General features: G+C 47.1%; 1 protein-coding gene across 1 annotated transcript in view; it reads right to left on the reverse strand.

Moving 5' to 3' along the window:
* Positions 1-17,018, reverse strand: part of gli2a (GLI family zinc finger 2a) — a 36,467-nt gene extending 19,449 nt beyond the window's left edge. Inside the window, exons 1-5 of the mRNA XM_016663510.1 lie at positions 16,883-17,018; positions 16,497-16,565; positions 12,888-12,990; positions 6,703-6,908; positions 5,258-5,446 (exon numbers count right to left, since the gene is read on the reverse strand). Coding sequence (XP_016518996.1) covers positions 5,258-5,446; positions 6,703-6,908; positions 12,888-12,990; positions 16,497-16,565; positions 16,883-17,018 — 703 coding nt within the window. The remainder of the gene's footprint in view (positions 1-5,257; positions 5,447-6,702; positions 6,909-12,887; positions 12,991-16,496; positions 16,566-16,882) is intronic.
* Positions 17,019-19,470: the final 2,452 nt, after the last annotated feature.

Genomic DNA, 19,470 nt, shown 5'->3' on the forward strand with positions numbered 1-19,470 from the left:
TGTGAGAGGCAGGAAGCCGTTTATGAGCCCATCGCAACTCACCCTCCTGGCTTCAGCTGCAGCACTGGCAGCATGGTGCCGATGCTGCAGCCTTAGCTGGAGGAGTTCACAGCGCCTCAGATCAATGGATTCAGGCAGCGGCAGCCGTAAAGCTGCAGCGCTCGGAGGTGGCGAGTCGTAAACTGTGGACATGTGGCCTTGATTAAAGGGCCCCCAGGGCGTCTGGTGGCCCCGAGACAAGGAGGGAGAGAAACAACGCTGGAAACAAGGAGGCCTTCTCAGGAACATTTGACTCAACGAGTCACCTCTCTACGCCATGCAGACAGCCGGGACCCTTTCTGCGTTAAGGCCAGCAGCTTTACATGTTTGCATGAATACATGAAGCAGGAAACGGGCCCCATGAGGTTTGGCCTCATGGCGTGGTGCCCAGTGCCGTGTTACACCTCCATCTTCACCATCCTCACATCGCCGAGATCCAGCAGCGAAACATCCAGCAGTCATTCCTCCGTAAGCTGAGTTTAATCTGGCCTAAGTCTCCCCAAATTCCCCCCCAACCCTCGGAGAGGGAGGCATTTGTAGGTGGAGGGTATAATTGAGAGGGTGAGTATGTTCCGGCTCTGAGTGAGAAAACAGATGTTCCGCAGGCTGAAGCAGCGCAGCGGCATACATGTCTGGAAGTGTGAGTGCGTGCACGGCGGCGTGTTGCTATGTGGGCCGAGTCGAGGCTGGTTGTAATTGTGGGATCTGGATTTATATAGAGAGACATAATTACACAGCGATGCAGAAAGAGAGGGAAATATTTAGAAAGCACCGCAGAGGGGAGTTATGTGTTCAGGATTATTTCAAGCATGTACTGCAGATTCAGAAGGAACGTTAATTTGAGGTTTGTGCTTTGGTGTCGTCATGGCGGCTCACAGAGCGGCTGTGGCAACAGTTAGTCTAAGACTCCAGCTTTGAGCTCTGCACCAGTTTCTTCTGGTAATTACCAGCCTGCAGGGGGCAGCATTGGGAGCAGCGGTGCACCAACTCCACATGTGGACAGAGTCTGGACCGGGACGCAACACATTTCACCTCGCAGGCCAAGTGGCATTAGCTACAAACTAGCTACCAGACTCAGCTGAGGTTCTGGCTCCATCAGGATGCCTGTGTCACAGATGGACACTAGATAGTGCTGGAGCTCCTCCCTTCTTCCTCTGGACAAAAAAAAGTGCCCTTCAAAAATTGTTGTTCTGTTTTTCGGTACACAAATTGTCTGTTTATTAAACATTTAATTTACATCCATAAATAAGGGCCGAGTGACATTACAGTTCGTACGCAACAAAAAATCTCTTAGTGAAGTCGTGTTCAGTGAAAGTTGGCTAGATTAAGTTGCATTTCCTATGTCTATGTGTAGAAATGATCAAAGTGTTTTATTATGTAATAATCTCAGAAATATCTAGTTGTCTGGGCCACAGTTGGTGGAACTGTTGCCTTGCAGCAAGAAGGTGCGAGGTTGAAATCCCAGTTTCTCCCTGGTCATGTGTGGGCGCGCCTCGGTTCTCCAGTTTCCTCCCACAGTTCGAAAACATGACAGGTTGATTGATGTCTGGATTCTTGTCTGTCTTTGTGTTACCTTGCAACTGACTGGCGACCTGGCCAGGTGACCCCGCCTGTTGCCCCCTGGAGATGGGCTGATGACCCTGAGAGGGTTAGGGTTAGGTAATGGACAGATGCTGCTGTCAGTTCTCAGTGCCTTGAAGTTAAGCTCCTTAATCTGAACTCTGGCTTCATGCAGAAGTAGATATGATTATTCTTCTGGTCATTTTCTGCATTGTTGCTCTGCCGTACTTGGGCTGTTGTTGCCAACTTGGTTTAGAGAAGGCTTATTATTGATGAGAAACAGGTTTGTGTGGATGGATGTTTTGTGAAATCAGTCCTTTATCAGAACCCCGGCTGGTAAAACATCTCAAGAAGAAGGATCGTCTCCTCAGCAGTGCTGCCACCACCGCTACACCCACCAGTAGCTCCAGCAGCTGACTTGGTGCCAGCGCTGCTGCCTCAGGACTGTCCATGGCGTTCCTCCCTGCCAGCCTCTTCAGCCTCAGTTTCAATCCCAACTCTGGGAGTTTTATAAATCGTCGGCGCCCAGCGCCAGCATGTTTATTCTCACACTTCCAGCAAGGCGCTCATCAACTAACATTTAGCTAAGTGTTTGTGTTTGCAGTCTGAGGGGACGGCTCGTCCCCCGCTGAGCCTCCGGCACCACATCAGAACCCGGGTCATTCCCGCTCTGCCTCGCCTGCAGCTGCACACAAACCTCTTTCTCTGCAGGATGGTAGACATTTTCTTTGGCAGTTGCTTTTGTCGTGGCAGTTTCTACTCTCACCACCCTGCCTCTACCCCCTCAGGGGCCCTCCCCCCAATCCCTGACATAGCGACCCGCTTGTCCCCTGAATGCCTCCCAATGTGAACTTTCTGCTCTCACTCAACACTGCTAGCACTAATCATATTTGAAAAATACTCTAGCTTCAAATCACCCTCTTTAAAGGACCATAACCTGCAGTGCTGTGAAAAGTATTAGCAACCCCCAGCGTTCCTCTGTTGATGCCAGTGTTGAATGCTAATATCACACACAGATAACCCGAGTGAAAACAAACGACAGTTTATGATTGCATTCACTGAAGTCATAAATCTAATCAAGCTGGAACTGTGTGGAAAAGTAATCACACCCTAATAGCTGACTCTCCTGTCTTTGGCAAAAACAGTTGCCATCAAGTGTGATAGCTGCTCATCTTTAGGACCATCTCAGTCAGACTGAAGTCGAGATTTTGAGTCAGATTTCAAAGCTTTGTAGTTTTGATCAATGACTGAAAAAATTTGCGTGGGTGGCAGATTCTCATGGCACAAGGTTGCACATATTGATATTATTTGCCCAGATGTTCATGAAACTTTCATTTTATATATGAACGTGTGTCTGATGCTCAAGTTGCCATTCGGGATGAAAAGGAGCCAAGAGTCCAGAGAGGACGTCCACCTTGGACAGTCCACCACTGATGGAGACAGCATGGATGGTTTTGGGCTGTGGAACAAAGCTGGTGTACCTGGAGAAAACCTCTGCGCCAATCCTGGGTGGTAGGTGTCTGGTCCCAGGCGTACTCCAGAGAAACCTGCTGGAGTTTCTCTGGGTCAGTTGAGCTCCAGTTGGATCACAGATTGAGAAAACTTTCCCCCAACAGTCCTGATGGCCTTTTCTCCAGGGCAGAAGAGAAGTTGTACCATGAGTTCACTGAGGGCTTTCAGGCCTTGTGGTGGGTCTGCTGAATATTAATGCGTCAATTGATTTTTTAATATGATATTTATCTGTGGCTCCATCCAAAGTAAACAGAAAGGATTGGATGTAGGTTCTATTTGCCACCTTCACCACTGCTGAGGCCCAGTTCTCACTCTAAATAAGCTCTTTGATTAAATCTGAGGCGGCCCGCAACCACCATTAGCTGCTGCCTCGGTCAATATGGTCTCTGTGAGTGGAAGAGCCCCCAGACTGGCAGAGCGGTCCGCTCCTGACCACATCACTCACAAAGACCTGGGGCCAGAGGCTGCCAGCGTTGATGCTGCCGACCGGTGGCTCATCAGGGTGACTGAGGTTGTGGCTACGCCAGCTAACTGCGTCCCAAACAAGCATGGCCAGCAGAGGTTGCTGAGGTGGTTGGGCACTTTCAGCTCCTTTTGTTTACCTCTGTGATGGGCCCCATTTCTAAGATTCATGGTCCAGTAATCCAATATCCCATTTTATTACTCGGTGTCCTGTCAAGATGGCTGCAGAGATTATGAACCTGCAGTGGCTGGTTGTTGGGTAACTGGCTGGATGGAATCAAAGACTCCTGGAGGAGCAGGCGATTGGATGATGGAGCACCAGGAAGACTCACTGTACTGGACTGAGAGAGCTTTTTGGATGCTGTTTGCTGCTGAAATCCAACTCCAGCTCTGCCGAAGGAATTTACATTCTAACCTGCATGAAAGAACAGGCTGGTCTCTGTAGGCTGCTGTGTAAATACTTCTCCCTTTTACAGGGTTCTTACACATTCTTCTTGTCAGGATTCCAGACTCGCATTACAAGAGTTCCTGGTCCCTTTAAACCCAACATAGGACTGTACTACTTACTGGCATCATAGCTTTAAAGATGGATGAACGGACATGTTGGACCTCCACTTGTCTACAGGAGGTGGGCATATTCATTGATTCAACAATGTGCTAGATTTTGACCCACTTTGGTTCCAACAGAAGGAAGAGGAGGACTTTAGGGAGGAAACTCTGTGATGTCAAGAGGACCTTAAAACCCCACAACTAGGACCAAAATATTCTCATTCTATGGTGCTGGAGAGGACAAGGCGCATGACCTGAAACCTTCCTCTGCTGGCGGTGGAAGACCGCTCCATTGGATGCATGATTCAGTTGACTGTATTGTATTGATCGGCCAAAGAAATTAACCTTGATCCTTATTTTACTCAGAATTCTGCAGAAGGAACTTTGTGGTTTCAGGTTCTTTAAGATTGCTGTCAACATGCTGATGCTGACTGCTTGCCACCCCATTTCAAATGGAGAAGAAATAGAGAGCTGAGAGAAACAGTTTCACCACGACTGCACCAGCCTGATCCAGAGCTGAGAACGCCATGTAACGAGTCTGATTGGTGCACAGCAGACCGTAGCTGTTGGCCACTGAAGCTAACCTCTGGTTCCCGACACAGTGAGTTGAAATCTCGCTTTGTCAATACGAACTCCATTCACAGTAGCTGGTGTCTAATAAGGCAGGGCTTTCTGACTCTACCATTTGGCTGTTTCTTGATATTTGAGTGGTGCCCTGTCTTCGACATTTTGATATCAATTACTAATTTATTAAGATTGCTGTAAGGAATTATTTATAATTATTCAAAGCTAAATGCCTACTAGCACAACAGATGGACAGACAGAATGATGAACATGATGAAGAGTAATCCCAGACTCAAGAGTTCTTCTGCTCTAGGTTTTCATAATCTTTGTCCTCAAACAGTACAAAAGCACAATTTCAATGCTTTACAAGCTCCTGGCGTCCATTGTGGCCACGCCATGCAATGACCACGCCCCCACTATGACCACGCCCAGATGGTCATGCCCCTACAATGACTGAGCCCCCCGATGGTGGAAAGCATTCCAGCAAATGCCTCTAGAGGAAGGAGAAAGGGACGTCATGATGGCCGATCATTGTTTGGTCTTTAGTTGGATGCTTGCTGCTTCTCCTCACCGTCCACAGGGCCGATGTAATCCGGCAGATGAACCGCTGTGGCCGCTGTGCCGTTCTGGATCAGCAGGTCGCCGTAGGGGCTTCTCTGGCTGGCGCTGGCCATCAGGTGGTAGTACTCCGAGGGGTTGGCCCCCGGTGGTGGAGGGGGGAAGCTGAACAGGGCCCGGTCCTTCAGATGCTCGTGGGTCACTGGAGGAACAGAAAGGAGGAGAATCAGAGTGATTGAGGGGAAAGGGGGTTCCTCTAGGACAGACCATGCTTTATAGGATGAAATGAGGTCATTCCCAGAGTGCAGGTGCACTTCTTTTACCGGAGCAACAGCAATATTGACATAAAATGTGTTCAAACCTGTATGCAGTAAAGCTGCATTTAAGACGTCAGAACCAATTAGAACCAGAGCTGCAGCTGACGGTGCAGGGGTATCTGGACTGGATACCACAACCTTCTACTGCACCCAGTCTGCGTCCATCAGAATCAGTTCAGTGGAGAACCTGGATGATGTTTTTGCTGGTATACAGATTTCCTGGAACCTTCATCACTGACTGAAACTAAATCAATGTCTACTCATTCTTGAGTCTATTATTATTATAAACTGTGGAAAAGACGTCATTTAAACATTATTATTATTATCTTTATGACCACAGATGTCATTATTGTCCTGATGTGGATTTGTTTCTTCTTTAATAATGATAATAACACCAGCACACCAATAAAACAGAAGGTTAACTACCAACAAAAAGAAAACCCACAAAGGCAGCGATTGGACAACTCCTGTGGTGATTTGTTGCTCCCTGGTATCTTGTGTCTTCTCCAAACTGGTTTTATCTTTTCAATCTCAAACAAACCCTGATGGAGCTGTGAAGATAATTTGATGACAGGTATGTTTCAGTAGCTGCAGCTGGAAATGGACTGTATGCTGGCTGATAATCAGGACTGGAACCTCCGTCTATACAGACTCAGTGAGATGCAGCCAAGCAGGAGGAGCTGCTCCTCAAACATCTGGATGTCTGCTCAGCTCTAATCTGCTCTTCATCACTAAAGTCTTCACTTCTTAGCATCTCACCAACCGCAGGAAACCGTCTTTGCTAGATGTGTGACACCAGTTTCCATGGAGATAACTGAAGTTAATTGTTCATCTAAATAAACAAAACCTTGTTCAGCTGGAGAGCGCGCAGAGGAAATGTTTCAGTTTGACTGTATGAGGCGAGACAAGGGCAAATATTTAGGTTCTTATGGAAAGACTTCATGTTGTAGCTCCACAATAAACTGGACTCGACTCTCTCTCTCTGTCTCACAAGGCTCAACCGTAGGTTCCTGGTAGGTAGGCCACCAGGTCAGCACCTGACCTCTAAGGTCATCAGAGACCTGTCAACCCAAAGATTGTGACCCAGAACTAAACAATTCAGACTTCTCCTAGTCAATTCTGCAGTGATTTAAAGTTGTACCTTCAGCTGGGCTCAGTCCTCGTGCCGCTGAGATCATGGACAGGGTTGGACTGCCATGGACTGAGCGGAGGTACTGGTCCATGTGAGGGCTGACGTACGGATGGGGCAGGCTGAACGGGGACTCGCCGGTCCCAGCCGTGGCATGTGGTGAGAGTCGAATCAGAGAAATGTCTGTGATGACTGGACTTCCTGTCAGTCCTGGGGGGCTGTAAAGAGGAGGTAGGAGTTAAACACCTGAAGAATCACAAATTGGTGTGTTTAAAAACTAGACTTGCTATCTTTTATTTAACTAAAATGTTTGAGTGTCAGTTTGCCTCCAGTCCCTAACCCCCACAGATTATACACAATAATCCGTTTGTGTTCACCTTCTTCTATTAAAGCCTGCAGCTACAAAAAAGCCAGGACTGATGGCTTTCAACTGAGAGGCTACGAGAGATGTAGAAAGTACACTGTATTGGTTTGGGTGGCCAAAGCTGCTGGGTCCCTCCCACCAGACTGCAGGACCAGACAGAACCTGGGGCAACTAGCTTCCAGAACCCGGAGCAGCTAGCTTCCAGAACCCGGAGCAGCTAGCTTCCAGAACCCGGAGCAGCTAGCTTTCAGTCTGCTGCAGGATGGTCTGAATCTGTCTGCCTATCAGATCAGGCTGAGCAGTAAAGTTGTTGTCTCTGGAAGATAATTGGTGGATGTTTGAGAGAACAAAGACTAGTTAGTGTTGTAATTCCTGACAGCCTCCAGGGCTGAGCTGGAGATGAAGACGTCTGCTGCAGGAGATGCCTTTGACAGCTCTCATGGTGACTTAGTCTCGTCTTGATCATGTTGGCAGTCTGAGGTCCAAACACCTGAGCAGTGGTGGGAAGTACTTCGTTACTGTACTTAAGTACAATTTTTGTGTATCTGTACTTTACTTAAGTAGATTTAATAATGGATACTTTCTACTTTTACTCCACTACATTTTACAGTAAGTATCTGTACTTTCTACTTCATTACATTTCTACTAAACTGTCCCGTTACTCGTTACATCCAAGTCGTGTTGCGCTTTTTGTCCGTTAAAATGTGAAGTTCAAGGTCTTAAGGTGGCGCCGTAAAATCCAAGCAATAACGTGACTTAGTGTCTGTTGTCACCCATCGCCTCCACCTTAACTCGCACACGGAGCTCCAGACATGCGCAGTGGTTTCCTCTGAGCGGGAGAAGATGTCTGTCTGATCGTCAGTAATATAATAGCGCTGCATAAATCATAAGATATGGCGACATGTAAAACCAGCAGCGCTTCGTTTTCACAGACGGTGGGGAATATGTCCAACTTTTAGCGTCACTTGGAAGGAAAGCTTAAAGAAAGGTAAGATCTGTGGACGTGATGCTTGCAAAGCTAGCTGTACGGAGACACATGTTGCATCTGCGATGAAAAACGTTGTCACTCATGCACTGAATTATTGTGTGGAGGTGATGACTGAGGTGTTCATATATGGGACAACGCTGTGACCAAAGTCTGCATTGATATGACATTCAGGAACGATCCGATTCTTCTGGACGGATCTTTACTGATTAAATTTATTTCAGCTCTAAGTATTTAATATCTAGGTGTTTTATGGGAATGTGGATCTTTCAGATCAATTTGAGAAGCAATTTTGAAGGTAAAACTTAATGTTTTTGTGTCACGTAGCGCGGGGTGCTGGTCTTGGTCTTGACTTGGTCTTGGGTTCGGTGGTCTTGACTACAACTCTGCTCCGTGGCTCCTTGGTTCCATGTCCTCCTTCACCCACCTTCTTTCCATCCCCTTTCTGTTGGATTTCTTTCAAAATAAAAGCCACTAGTGGCAAAAAAAGTGAAGTTCATGCTATGTTAGGACAGGAGACAAGATGTTTCCATCCCTGAAATTATGATGCATAGAATCACATATCTAAGTCTAAACTATATTACAGAGATTAAACACAATAAAAACATGCTTTATCTGTGGCATTGTTCAATAAAATGGCACATTTCTAATGTATTAAAATTAAATACGATTGGTTCACTTAATGATATTATATTAGCGATTCAGCAAGTACTTTTACTTTTAATACTTAAGTATTTTTAAAAGCCAGTACTTTTTTACTTTAACTTAAGTACAAATGTTAATGTGGTAGTTTTACTTTTACCTAAGTACATTTTTTGAGTACTTTCTCCACCACTGCACCTGAGCAACCATTAGAGGAGGGACGTCTTGACATGACAAGCAATTCCTTCATACTGCAAACTCCTGATTCCTCTTTCCAAATTGTGTTGGCAGTAATATTGAAATTTCAAGATAAAAAGATTTTCTTTCTTTTTAAAAGGCCTACAGGTTGTTGAGGCTTCTCCTGACCGGTGATGATGCTGCTCATCTTCTGAACCCCTTTCTGTTTCAGTCTTTGTGCGACCTCCAGGACGTGTGACCGAGCTGCTGTATCAGGAAGTTGAGGAGCAACACAGAGAGGTCATGACCCTGGCCTCTCCTAGGCTGTCAGACTAATGGATCAGAGTCCAACCTACAGCTCATTATGAGCAACATTAATGTTCAAATAATGTGAAAATATTCCACGTTTCTTTTCTCTTTAGCAGTTTGTTTTCTGAGCTGGAGCCTCTGCCTCCTTGGCCCAGATGTTGGTTTTGTTCAGCTCTGCTGTTTTTCACCCCATGTCTGTCACTGAGACTCAAAGTCGACAGTAAAATACAGGAAACATAGAAGTGACTCAGAACAAACAAAGAAGCTAAACCTTCTGCAGTTAACAAGCCTCTGAATGTTGCTGTGCTGTAAGTCAGGCTGGCTGCAGGTGAACGATGGGCCAGGGAGCTGGCATGGCTGGCCCAAACTCTCGCTCCATTTCCAGTAAGCGCCTGCAGACTGCTGGTCTTGTCCCAGTGCCAACTTTCTGCCGTATTCCACTGCAAACAGCCATAAAGACCCCTCTGTTTGGGGCGGCAGGGAGACGTGAGAAGAAACAGACGGTCCATACACAAAAACACGCTTCGCTCGCCATCCATGGAGGTTGGCACTGCCGTCTCAGATTAGCGCAGGGGTGATCTGCTGGGATAACTGGCACTGGGATGGCTTCTCTGCTTCTTCTACAAGGTGTCTGAAAGTCATCGCTCACCATGGCTCCCAGTGAAACACAGGAAAACACGGATGCATCCCATTATAAGGTACCAGGTTACGTCTGTTGATGTAAATGATCAGGAAAGGTCTAAATATTCATCACAAATTTAACTAAATATTAATAATTGATGTCATCCTAACTGATCTAAAACTTTTGTTCTGATTTAATGTCAAACTACGAAGAATAAATGAAGCAAACTGTAAGTAACTATCTGGTTTAAGCTGCAGTTTTCCTCTAAGGGAACAAAAAGGAAATAAAGTAGCTATTATTGTTTTTTATGTTAAGGCTTAAATGTTTTAAGATCTAAAAATAAGTTCATTAAACCATGACAAACAAGATGAGGTGGATTCATCAAGATTTTAACCAAGAGATGCCTGGGGATAATAAAAAAAGTTGGAGTTAAATCATCAGTTGGAGAACCTGGAGAAAAGAGCAGCTGCATCAGCAATGAACTGCCTTCTTGGTGCTTTTGATTGATCATCATCTGCTCTGATTTCCTCTGCAAAAGGTTCAATAAACCTCAGACTTCACTTGTTCTTGGTGACTTTGACGGAACCTTGACAATGAACCCTGCAGCAGAGCAGCCAGGAGCTCCTGAAGCCTCAGAGGGACAAGATATTTCCTGACACGAGCAGTCGGACGAGAGTTAGCACCGAAGGCCGGCTGGTCCAGCCTCTGCCAGACAAGATGGAGGCCGGAGTGTTTCCTGAGGGTCCAAGGATGGAGGGTCCCCCTGACCGAACAGAGCTGGTGGAGTGAGATGCTCTCAAACAGCTGCTGTTTGGCTCTCTGCACGATCACTAGCTCCATTGTTTGGTGGTTCTAACTGCCAGGAGGAAAGTTGCTGGGACAAGGTGCAGCTTGTGGAGCAACAGCAGGAGTAAGAGCACACCACAGCTCTGGCTTCTGCTGGAAGCAGAGTCCAGGCCCGGCTCCATCCGGAACCAGAACTAGCCGTTGATGGCGCTCCTGGTTCCGAGTAACGATGGAGAGAAACTGACTCGTTGGAAGGTTCTACTATGAGCTGAGATGATCCATAACCAGACCTTTAGACCCAAACCACTGTCTCCCTGCAGCTTCTGCAATGCTGCATTCAAGTACATCTGGATTCTTTACATTTCTATCAACTGTCAACAGAGTTATTGAAAAACAACAACACTGAACCTTTTCAGGTAGTTTTATTGATTTTGTGATCTAATTAAACCTTCGGTCAGTCTGTACAGCCTTCCAGCTGCTCTCTGTGCAGGTGAGCAGTCGGTGAGCTCAGGTGTTCCTGCCAGGTGTTCACGCCGTCCCGTCCACCTCTGAACGTCCTCAGGATCTTTCTCTCCACAGCAGTTTCTGACCCCAGTCCAGCATGATGGACATGAATCCTCCACTGGGACTGTTTCCAGACTCGGAGCATCAGGACCATTTTGTTCCCACTAGAGGGGGCAGCAGATGAGGTGGGATTACCCTCGGGGTAATTACCCTTTCTCCTGCCCCGCCACTGTCACTAAGCATTTGGTTTTGTCTTGATTACGTAAAAACAGTGTTGAGACCATGCGATAAAGCATGAAACTCTCTGGCTGCTGATCGGTGACATGCCACTCCCTGATTGATGTTTCTAAGGTTCTGTGTTTTCAGTGGCACATTCCTGGCTCTCAGTCAGGGGAGCCGTGACGATGAGTAGGACCTTGGAGACGAAGAACATGTCCCTCCCACTGTCCACTGTATGCTTCCCTTCCTTCTCCTCACCAAACCAAAACAATGAAGGAATACTTCATCTGTAAACTGGATGTAGTCAACACATTCCCCACCGAGGGGCTGCAAGGATCCACCGGGCCACAGCTTCTGAACACAACCACATGTGTTTGTACAGAGCGGTGCAGACCACAGCTCCACCACACACAAACCTTCAGCATATTTGAACGTCTCAAAGCCTCTTTCTGTCCAACCACTTCCCAAAACACCCAGGTCTGGAATCGGGAACGGTTGGAGGATCCGTGTTCCATATTCTGTTGTGTTGTCACTGAGTTTCTGGGATCGGCAGGCTGGATCCTGGGTGCTAATTACCTGCTCAAACACGCCGACTCTCCTAGGCTTCTGGTTTTTGCAGAACATACCTGACCACCAGCAGGAGAAAAGTGGACAGTCTGCTGAAGAGGAAAGGTTGCAGTGACAGCCAGAACTCCAGATCATAGCACTGCTACACGTCACTGAACTGCTGACCAGGCCAGACGAAGTCTCTGTGAACCATTAGAGAATTCGTCTCATCGTTTTGAAGCTGAGATCCTGATGAATTTAGCAGGACTGCTTCATCAGAGTCTTCCAGCATTAATCACAGCACCTCCTGTGCTGCTGGTGATGAACAGCTGCAGTGTTTGCAATGTATTACCTGATTTGCAGCTGAATTTAAACGTGTTGATGGAGCTACTATTGATCTGGGTTCCTCTCTTCCCTCCAGCCTCCTAATCAGCTGAAGGCCTGAGAACTCCAAAGAGATCCCACGGTTTGAAGTCGGATCAGTGGGAAGCGCTCAGTGAGACTCCCTGCCTTTGCTGCACACTGTTAGTCAGCTGTGTGAAAGAAGACTCCTTCACATGAGGCTACTCTGAAATAAATCCCAATATACAGAGAAACTAAAGGAGCGAAGAGAAACTGCACCTAATTTAATGTACAGTTGGATTTTTCCAGATTTCTTCCAGAATGCTCAGATTGAGAGATGATGGTTCTGACCCGGTAAAACATTCAGAACCTTCTGGATCGAAACAGCTTCTCCATCTAATCACAGATCTTCCTTTCTCCCATTGCTTAAGACTTGCTGTTTTCTGACCAGAGTCCAGAGAGCAGACACACCCACCCTCCAGTAGATTTGGTTCTGATTGGTTCTGTTTAACGGACCAGATCTCCTACATCAGTTCTGGGGGTCCACCAACAGAACTTCTTTACCGTGACCTTTAGGAGTCACACAGGGATCGTTTGAGTCTATGATGAACAGGAAAAGGCAGGAGTCACCATAGCAACCAGTGAATCAGCACTTCCTGTACCCAAGAAGAAAGGAAACCCAGCCGGGTCCGGCTCCCTACCTGTGCATGGCGTGGAGCGGGTGTGGCTCGTAATGGTACCGGCCCTCATGGTGCCTCGTGTCGATGGGGATGGGGCTGTGGAACGGGAAAAGGTGGTGAGCACCTGTAAAGATAAAAACACACGTCAGGGTGCTGAGAGGAAATACTTGAGCTACGATCCAATTTCTTATTAATGTGGGCCCAGCAGAACCTTTTGCTGTTCCCGTAACTCTGCACTTAATTCCAGCTTTTATTCTGTCGCCCCGAGAAACAGCGACCCATTAATGACTCCCTCATCCAGCGAGACCAAAGCAGCTTCGACACTGCCAAGTTTTTATGGCTCAAACAAAGTCTGCAGAGATGCAGCGCTTCCTGCCATAAACCGTCTGAAGGCCGCGGGCGAGGCCCGTCAGAACAACGCAGCAGATCCTCATTAATTATCCCTCATTCCAGCAGCGATCCGCCTCATGTTGTACAGAGAAAAACACAATCTACAGCAGGTTTGCTGCCTGCTGGGGTTAAAGGTCAGAGAACGCCCTCACCTGTTCTCAGATTTTACCTCAGCAGATGAAACATGAATTTCATTTGCTAACCATGTCTCATCATGCACTCTGAATGCAAATTCTGAACTTTGACCCAGATAGATGAGCGCGTCCGGTCGGAGGAACGCCACAAACTAATGAGAAAACTTTACTTTGAAAGGAGAAACGTTTTCTGACTCCTTCCTGTTGGAGACGAGCAGCGGCGGTGGAGCAGAACCTGCTCCTGCAGGCTCCAGCAGCGCAGCAGACTGTTGTCTTTAGACCAGCCAGACATTTCTGCTGCTTTAAGCCTGATTGAGCCTTTTGTTGTGTGACTGAGGCAATCATGGTGACGCTGCAGCGTCTTGTTCTCTGTGAATGTTGGTGGGATTACAGCCAAGTGAGGAAGAGGAGAGTTTCCCTCCAGGCACACAAACCTTTGACTGCCTCCGCTCTTTGGGTTAAATCTCCGGATCAGGATGAGATCTGCTTCTTTAATCATCTCTTGTTCTGGTTGAGGATCTCCTAAAAAGTTCCAGTGAAGGTGAATTTCTGTCCCCTGGATGTTGTAGTGAGGAAAACAGGCACCTGAGCTGGAGCCAGAACGTGTTTTTATGTAGCATTGGGTTCTTCTGCAGACTCTGCATGTTTCAACAAGTCTTATTTCAGACTTTTTAGGACCTTTTTTATGCCTCCATGAATGAAATTTAAGCTGAAAAAATTCTTGCTGTTTTAAAGTTGTGAAGTTTCTGTTTGTGGCTCTTGGCTTTGAGCTCCTTCATGACTCTACAGCCTTAACCACCACAGGTTTTCTATCAACACTCCCAGCCTCGTCTGGGTTGGCAACAGGAATGGGCCAGTGACAAAAGCAAACATCATCATCATCCAGCCAACTGCACGTAAAGGCCCTGCCACATGGGAGGCGACGTTGCTCCTCTCCATTCATTTCCTACGGAGCTAGCATGATGAGGCAGCAACCTCGAGCTGTCCTCCAGCCAAGAGACCGATAGCTTTCACGCAGGGGAACTTTGTACATGTAGACATGCAGAAAGGTTTAGCGACACCACCAATCTGGGCCTAGAGAGCGCTGTCGTCTCCATCACGTTTCATCGACTGCAGAGGACACAATTGTTGTTTGAGTGTCGAGATGAGGCCCAACAGATTTGCTTTCACCAGTGGAGCGTTACGCCGGAGCTTTCCTGGCTGTTTGAGAGACTGACTCGGAGTCGGCTGCCTCCCAGAGTGTTTGCTTCAGAGGCGGAACCAGAACCCGGGCCGGTCTGCTGCCTGGCGGCTGTGAGGTGTGTTTATAAAGTGGAGCTCTGGAGGCTCGGCTCTTCCCGGTGGACGCGGGGTGAGGAGGGCTCAGCAGGACCTTCTATCACCCAGACAGCTGCTTTGTTCTGCAGGCTGCAGAGACGCATCAGGGTTTGATTTACGGCCCGTCCCCTCTGAGTGGAGACACGGGGGACAGACCCACGGCTGCTTCCTGAGGAACCACCGACGCTCATCGTTTCCTCCTCAGCGGGTCGCTTTCCGACCCAAACCAGGAATTTTTCTGTAAATTGACTTTTTTTGTTCTGATTTCAGAAAAAAAAAATCTTAAAATAAATTAGATTTATGATCAAACACATGAAACTGGAATGGAAATGATTAAGCTGCAATGAAGTACAATTATTAAGATTATAACAATAAATTTGAGTGAATGTAGAAATATAGACTAAATAAACTGAGTTTATCTGATTCAAATGAATGGAGTGGATTAAAGTGGATCCTGAACTGATTTAATCATGAAAACGTTGAAGTGAGAAGAGGACATTTTACATGAAATATAAAATGTATTAATAACCAGATAAATGGGAGCTGAATGAGATGTAACTGGAATAATTAACATGGAACAACAGACTGACTGGAATGTGGCCGAACAACTAAATTGTATTTACAGTTTTATTCCTTGAACTTTTCCAGGTTTTGTCACATTACATCCACAGAAAAATATATTTTATTGGGATTTTATATGAATGACCAACAATAAAAAACTTAAATGAATAAAATGTTCCAATCTGATTTCACTGAATCAGAGTAAAACTGAACAAATTGAACTGGATGAACTGAACTGTTTCAGCTCTGGGTCCTAACCCCAGAATAAATCTGTCGCCTGTCCTCCAGGACGCTGAGAGGATGTGGAGCTTTGAGGGACGAGAGGCGAAACAAAGAGGCCAACAGGCGGGGGAGGGGCGCTCAGACAGGAAATTCCAGCAGGAAGAGTTGGCTCGGTTCCTAACGACACAGCGCTGCGCCAACACACACACACACACACACACACACACACACACACACACACACACACACACACACACACACACACACACACAGCTCAGAGAAGAAAGAAGAAGCAACTGAAACTCAGAGTTAGTGGTGCCGGTTCTCCAGAACCTCATGAAACCCAGAGGGTCTCTGGTTCTGGACAGATCCACATGGAACCTCCAGGGAGAGTAAACGGTACCGGGTTCGGACCAGAACATCACAACTCTGGGATGAGATCAAACTCTCCAAGAACTAAAACCAGAACCTCAAACTGGATCCAGACCCTGAACTGGTCTGTCTAAACAGAACCAGAATACTATAGTATACTATAATATACTATAGTATATTGTGCTATACTGGACTATACTCTATTGTATTCTATTATCCTGTATTCTGCTCTGTTCTGAGCGTAGAGCCCGGTCTTGTGGTTCTGGTTCTGATGCTTTATGGATTATTAATTCTGGTGAATATTTGGCTGTTTTCTGATTCAGGAGGAAGGATTTTTCTCTGACGAAGTTCGATGATTAAAATCTCTCCATGTGGGCCTCAGGCCTGTGTTTACATGTGGTAACCATGGCGCCCTGATTGCTTCCTGCTCCGGTTCCTGTCCCGGCCTGTTTGCAGACCCGACCCGGCCCGTTCCTCCCTGTGAGCCTCATCCATCACGGAGCTGCTGCTCCTCTTATCGTCTCACCTGAGCAGAGGCTAATTGGTGCCGAGGGAAGCAGCAGCAACTCTCACTCAGATCTCTTACTCTCTCAACAAAACTACAAATGAAGCTTAAATCAAACTTTAATCAAACCTCGCTTTTGCTGCCGACGGGGGAAACGTCTCTGTTGACATGACAGCCATGAAATGACCAACGTGGATCATCTGGATGTGGATAGGAACCTTCACACCCCTGATGAAGAAGAGCGATGAGCTGCCAGACCGAGCAGCCCCTGATTTATCGCCTGGCGTCTCCCCACAGAGCCAGAGCCATCAGTTGATCAACACACGGCTCGGTTCAGGCAGGAAACTAGATGTGGAGCCAAGAGCAGATCCGCCGGACCCAACGGAGGATCAGCCGTCAGAAGATGGATGGATGCTGAGTTTATGGAGAATCTGTGCTTTTAATGCATTGCTGCTGCAGCTGCATTGCTGCTGCAGTCGGTCCGCTGCAGCGCCCCCCGCAGGCCGGCCGCTGACTCTGCAGCCGGATAATTTCATCCGGCCCAGCGAGCGGCGCCGGAGACAAACCAGTGGTGATGCTGACAGGCTGCCGCTGCTCAGTGCTGCAGCAGCTGCTGCGGCTCTGGAGCCTCGGGGGCTCTGCTGCCGCCATCACTAAGCTCCGCCTCCAACGACGATCCTTGGCCTCTGACCTTTCCTCCTGGGTCAAACTGCTTCCTGTCTCATAGATATTTTCTGCTTTGAGTTCCAGCAACAGGGTCAGGGGTGAGGGGTCACGGTCAGGGTCAGCAGCCCTTCAGAAGCCAAAGGAAAACAAATAACTGCCGTCAGTTCCCGGATCGGCCCACCGACCCGGTCCACCGTAACACCGGGTTCGGACCTGCAGTTCTTCTGCCGCCTCATGAAGCGCCGAACGCTCCTGGACCAGACGGCCCGCCCTCCACCTGTTGCTGTTAGCAGCTTCCTCTGAGGAAACCGGGTTACAAGACACCAACAAATGGACCTACCAGCTTCTGTCCAGAACTACAAAGATCCAAACCGCAGTGAATTAGGATCGGTCTGCAGATCTGCAGGCGGGCGGCCCAAACCAGCAGCCTCAGCTATAACAACGAACAGAACCGACACCGACTGCTGCAGCAGAACCGAGGATTTCTAAACAATGAAAACTTCTGGACGATGGAGCTCATAAAAGCAGCTGAGATGAAATAATAAAAATAACCGGACCGGACCGGACCAGAAAGCAATAAAAGATAGTCTGAGCTACGGGATGAGCAGAACCGAACCCGTCTGGTGAAGCAGTCCAGAACCGCTCCGGTCCATAATTACAGGTTTTCCTCCAGAAACGAAACATTAAAACCTGCAGAGGAAAATTACAGTTTCCCTGAGAGGAAATGTCAACAAGTGGAGAGAATCCTGCTGATCCGTGGGAACCATCACCGGAACCACAGCGGCGTGGAGCCAGCCGGTTCTGGTTCTGACCCGTTACGGATCGTAGAGAAATCGGTTTTTGCTTCAGCAGCTCAACTTTGAACTCATCCAGAAATCAGAAGAAAATATGAAAACAAATAAAATGTCCAGAAGTTCAGTGAATTCTAAAGTTATTATTTCTGAACTTCAAATTATTATTAAATGATAATATTTCATATTTCAAATCATTAATATTTGTTTTTTTTTTTACCACATTTATAACAATTTTTCTCTGTCAAATAAAGAACCCGGTAAGTGTGTTCTGTGTTCCAGTTTGACCCGGTTCCATCGGGTTCTGATCAGCTCCATTTGGACTCGTTCAGATTTCACTGATTTTCACAAACTAACTGGAAAAAGTTTAGATTTTTAATAATAATCTGATAGCTGATGGTGTCATGAAACCGGTACCGGCCCGATGCTCTGACCGGGTAACGGTTCCTCCTGGGCGGAGCCAGATCACACGCCATGTTTATTAAATCTGACAGGCTGGATTTGAATCGAAATATTTTAGTTGCATATTCAGAAAAACGTGTAAAAACTTGAAGTGATCATTTTAGCACATTTTCAGCAATGAGGCTGAAAATTATTATTTTGAAATTGTTTTAAATGTCTGCAGCAGCGTTAATAATTTGCTACAGACGGAGCCGGTTGCTAACTACTCACTTTCAGTACTTGGAATAGGCCAAGTACGCTGAAACCCTTGGTCTGGGCATCGCTAACAACAATAATCATAACAATAATTGCACCATAATATCAGAGCTTAATTAGGAAACTGTTTCCCTCCATGCTTGATGTTTGGCTCGGATCGGGTCGGTTCCGGCTCTGCAGTGGACGTGTCTGTACCTGCAGCTCCGGGTCGGGGATGACCCGCTTTGCTTTGAAGCCCGAGCCAAGAATTCACAGGAGCAGCGAAGAGCGCCGGGAAATCACCAGGCAAACACACACACACCTACACACACACACACCTACACACACCTACACACACAGCAGACATGCTTCTCCCTTTGTAAAGCCCACATGATTCCTCGGCGATGCTGACAACAGAACCTGAACTGGAAAACGATTCAGGATGCTAACGATGAGTTCGACCCTGAACTGCAGGAAGATGCATCAGTCAGACTCTGGACAACATTTCTAACTATGTCCTTGATCTTGTGTTTCCTGCCAACACATAAAAATGAGCAGAAGCTAATGCTAATGTTAAGATGGCTGTCGTCTTCTCCTTAGCTGACGGCTGAGACCCGCTAACAGCAAAGCCCTCGGTTTCTGATTCTGCTGCATTTTAGTCCTGTAAAGTTCGAACACGATGAACAAACTGTGATGTGGCATGAAGTTCATTGAAGTCGAGAAAATTGGGGATATTTTATGTTAATAATTGGTTTAAAAGCTGCTCATGGGAAATCTGAGCTAACGTGAGGGGTTAGCATGCTAATGTTTATACAGCAGGCAGTGAAACGCTGCAGCAATAAATAAATGCAGAAACTTATAGGAACCAGGATCGGGTTTCTGTTCAAACGGGCCGGTTGGGTTTGGACCTGCAGCCGGGCCATCCCTGGGACCAACTCTTCATCGTCCAGAACATAGACATAAATACGTAGACGCCTCATGGAGCGGGTCGGCCCGTTGCTGCGATACGT

Source organism: Poecilia formosa, unplaced genomic scaffold (genome assembly GCF_000485575.1).
Source record: "Poecilia formosa unplaced genomic scaffold, Poecilia_formosa-5.1.2 Scaffold424, whole genome shotgun sequence".
In the NCBI taxonomy this organism is placed as follows: Eukaryota; Metazoa; Chordata; class Actinopteri; order Cyprinodontiformes; family Poeciliidae; genus Poecilia; species Poecilia formosa.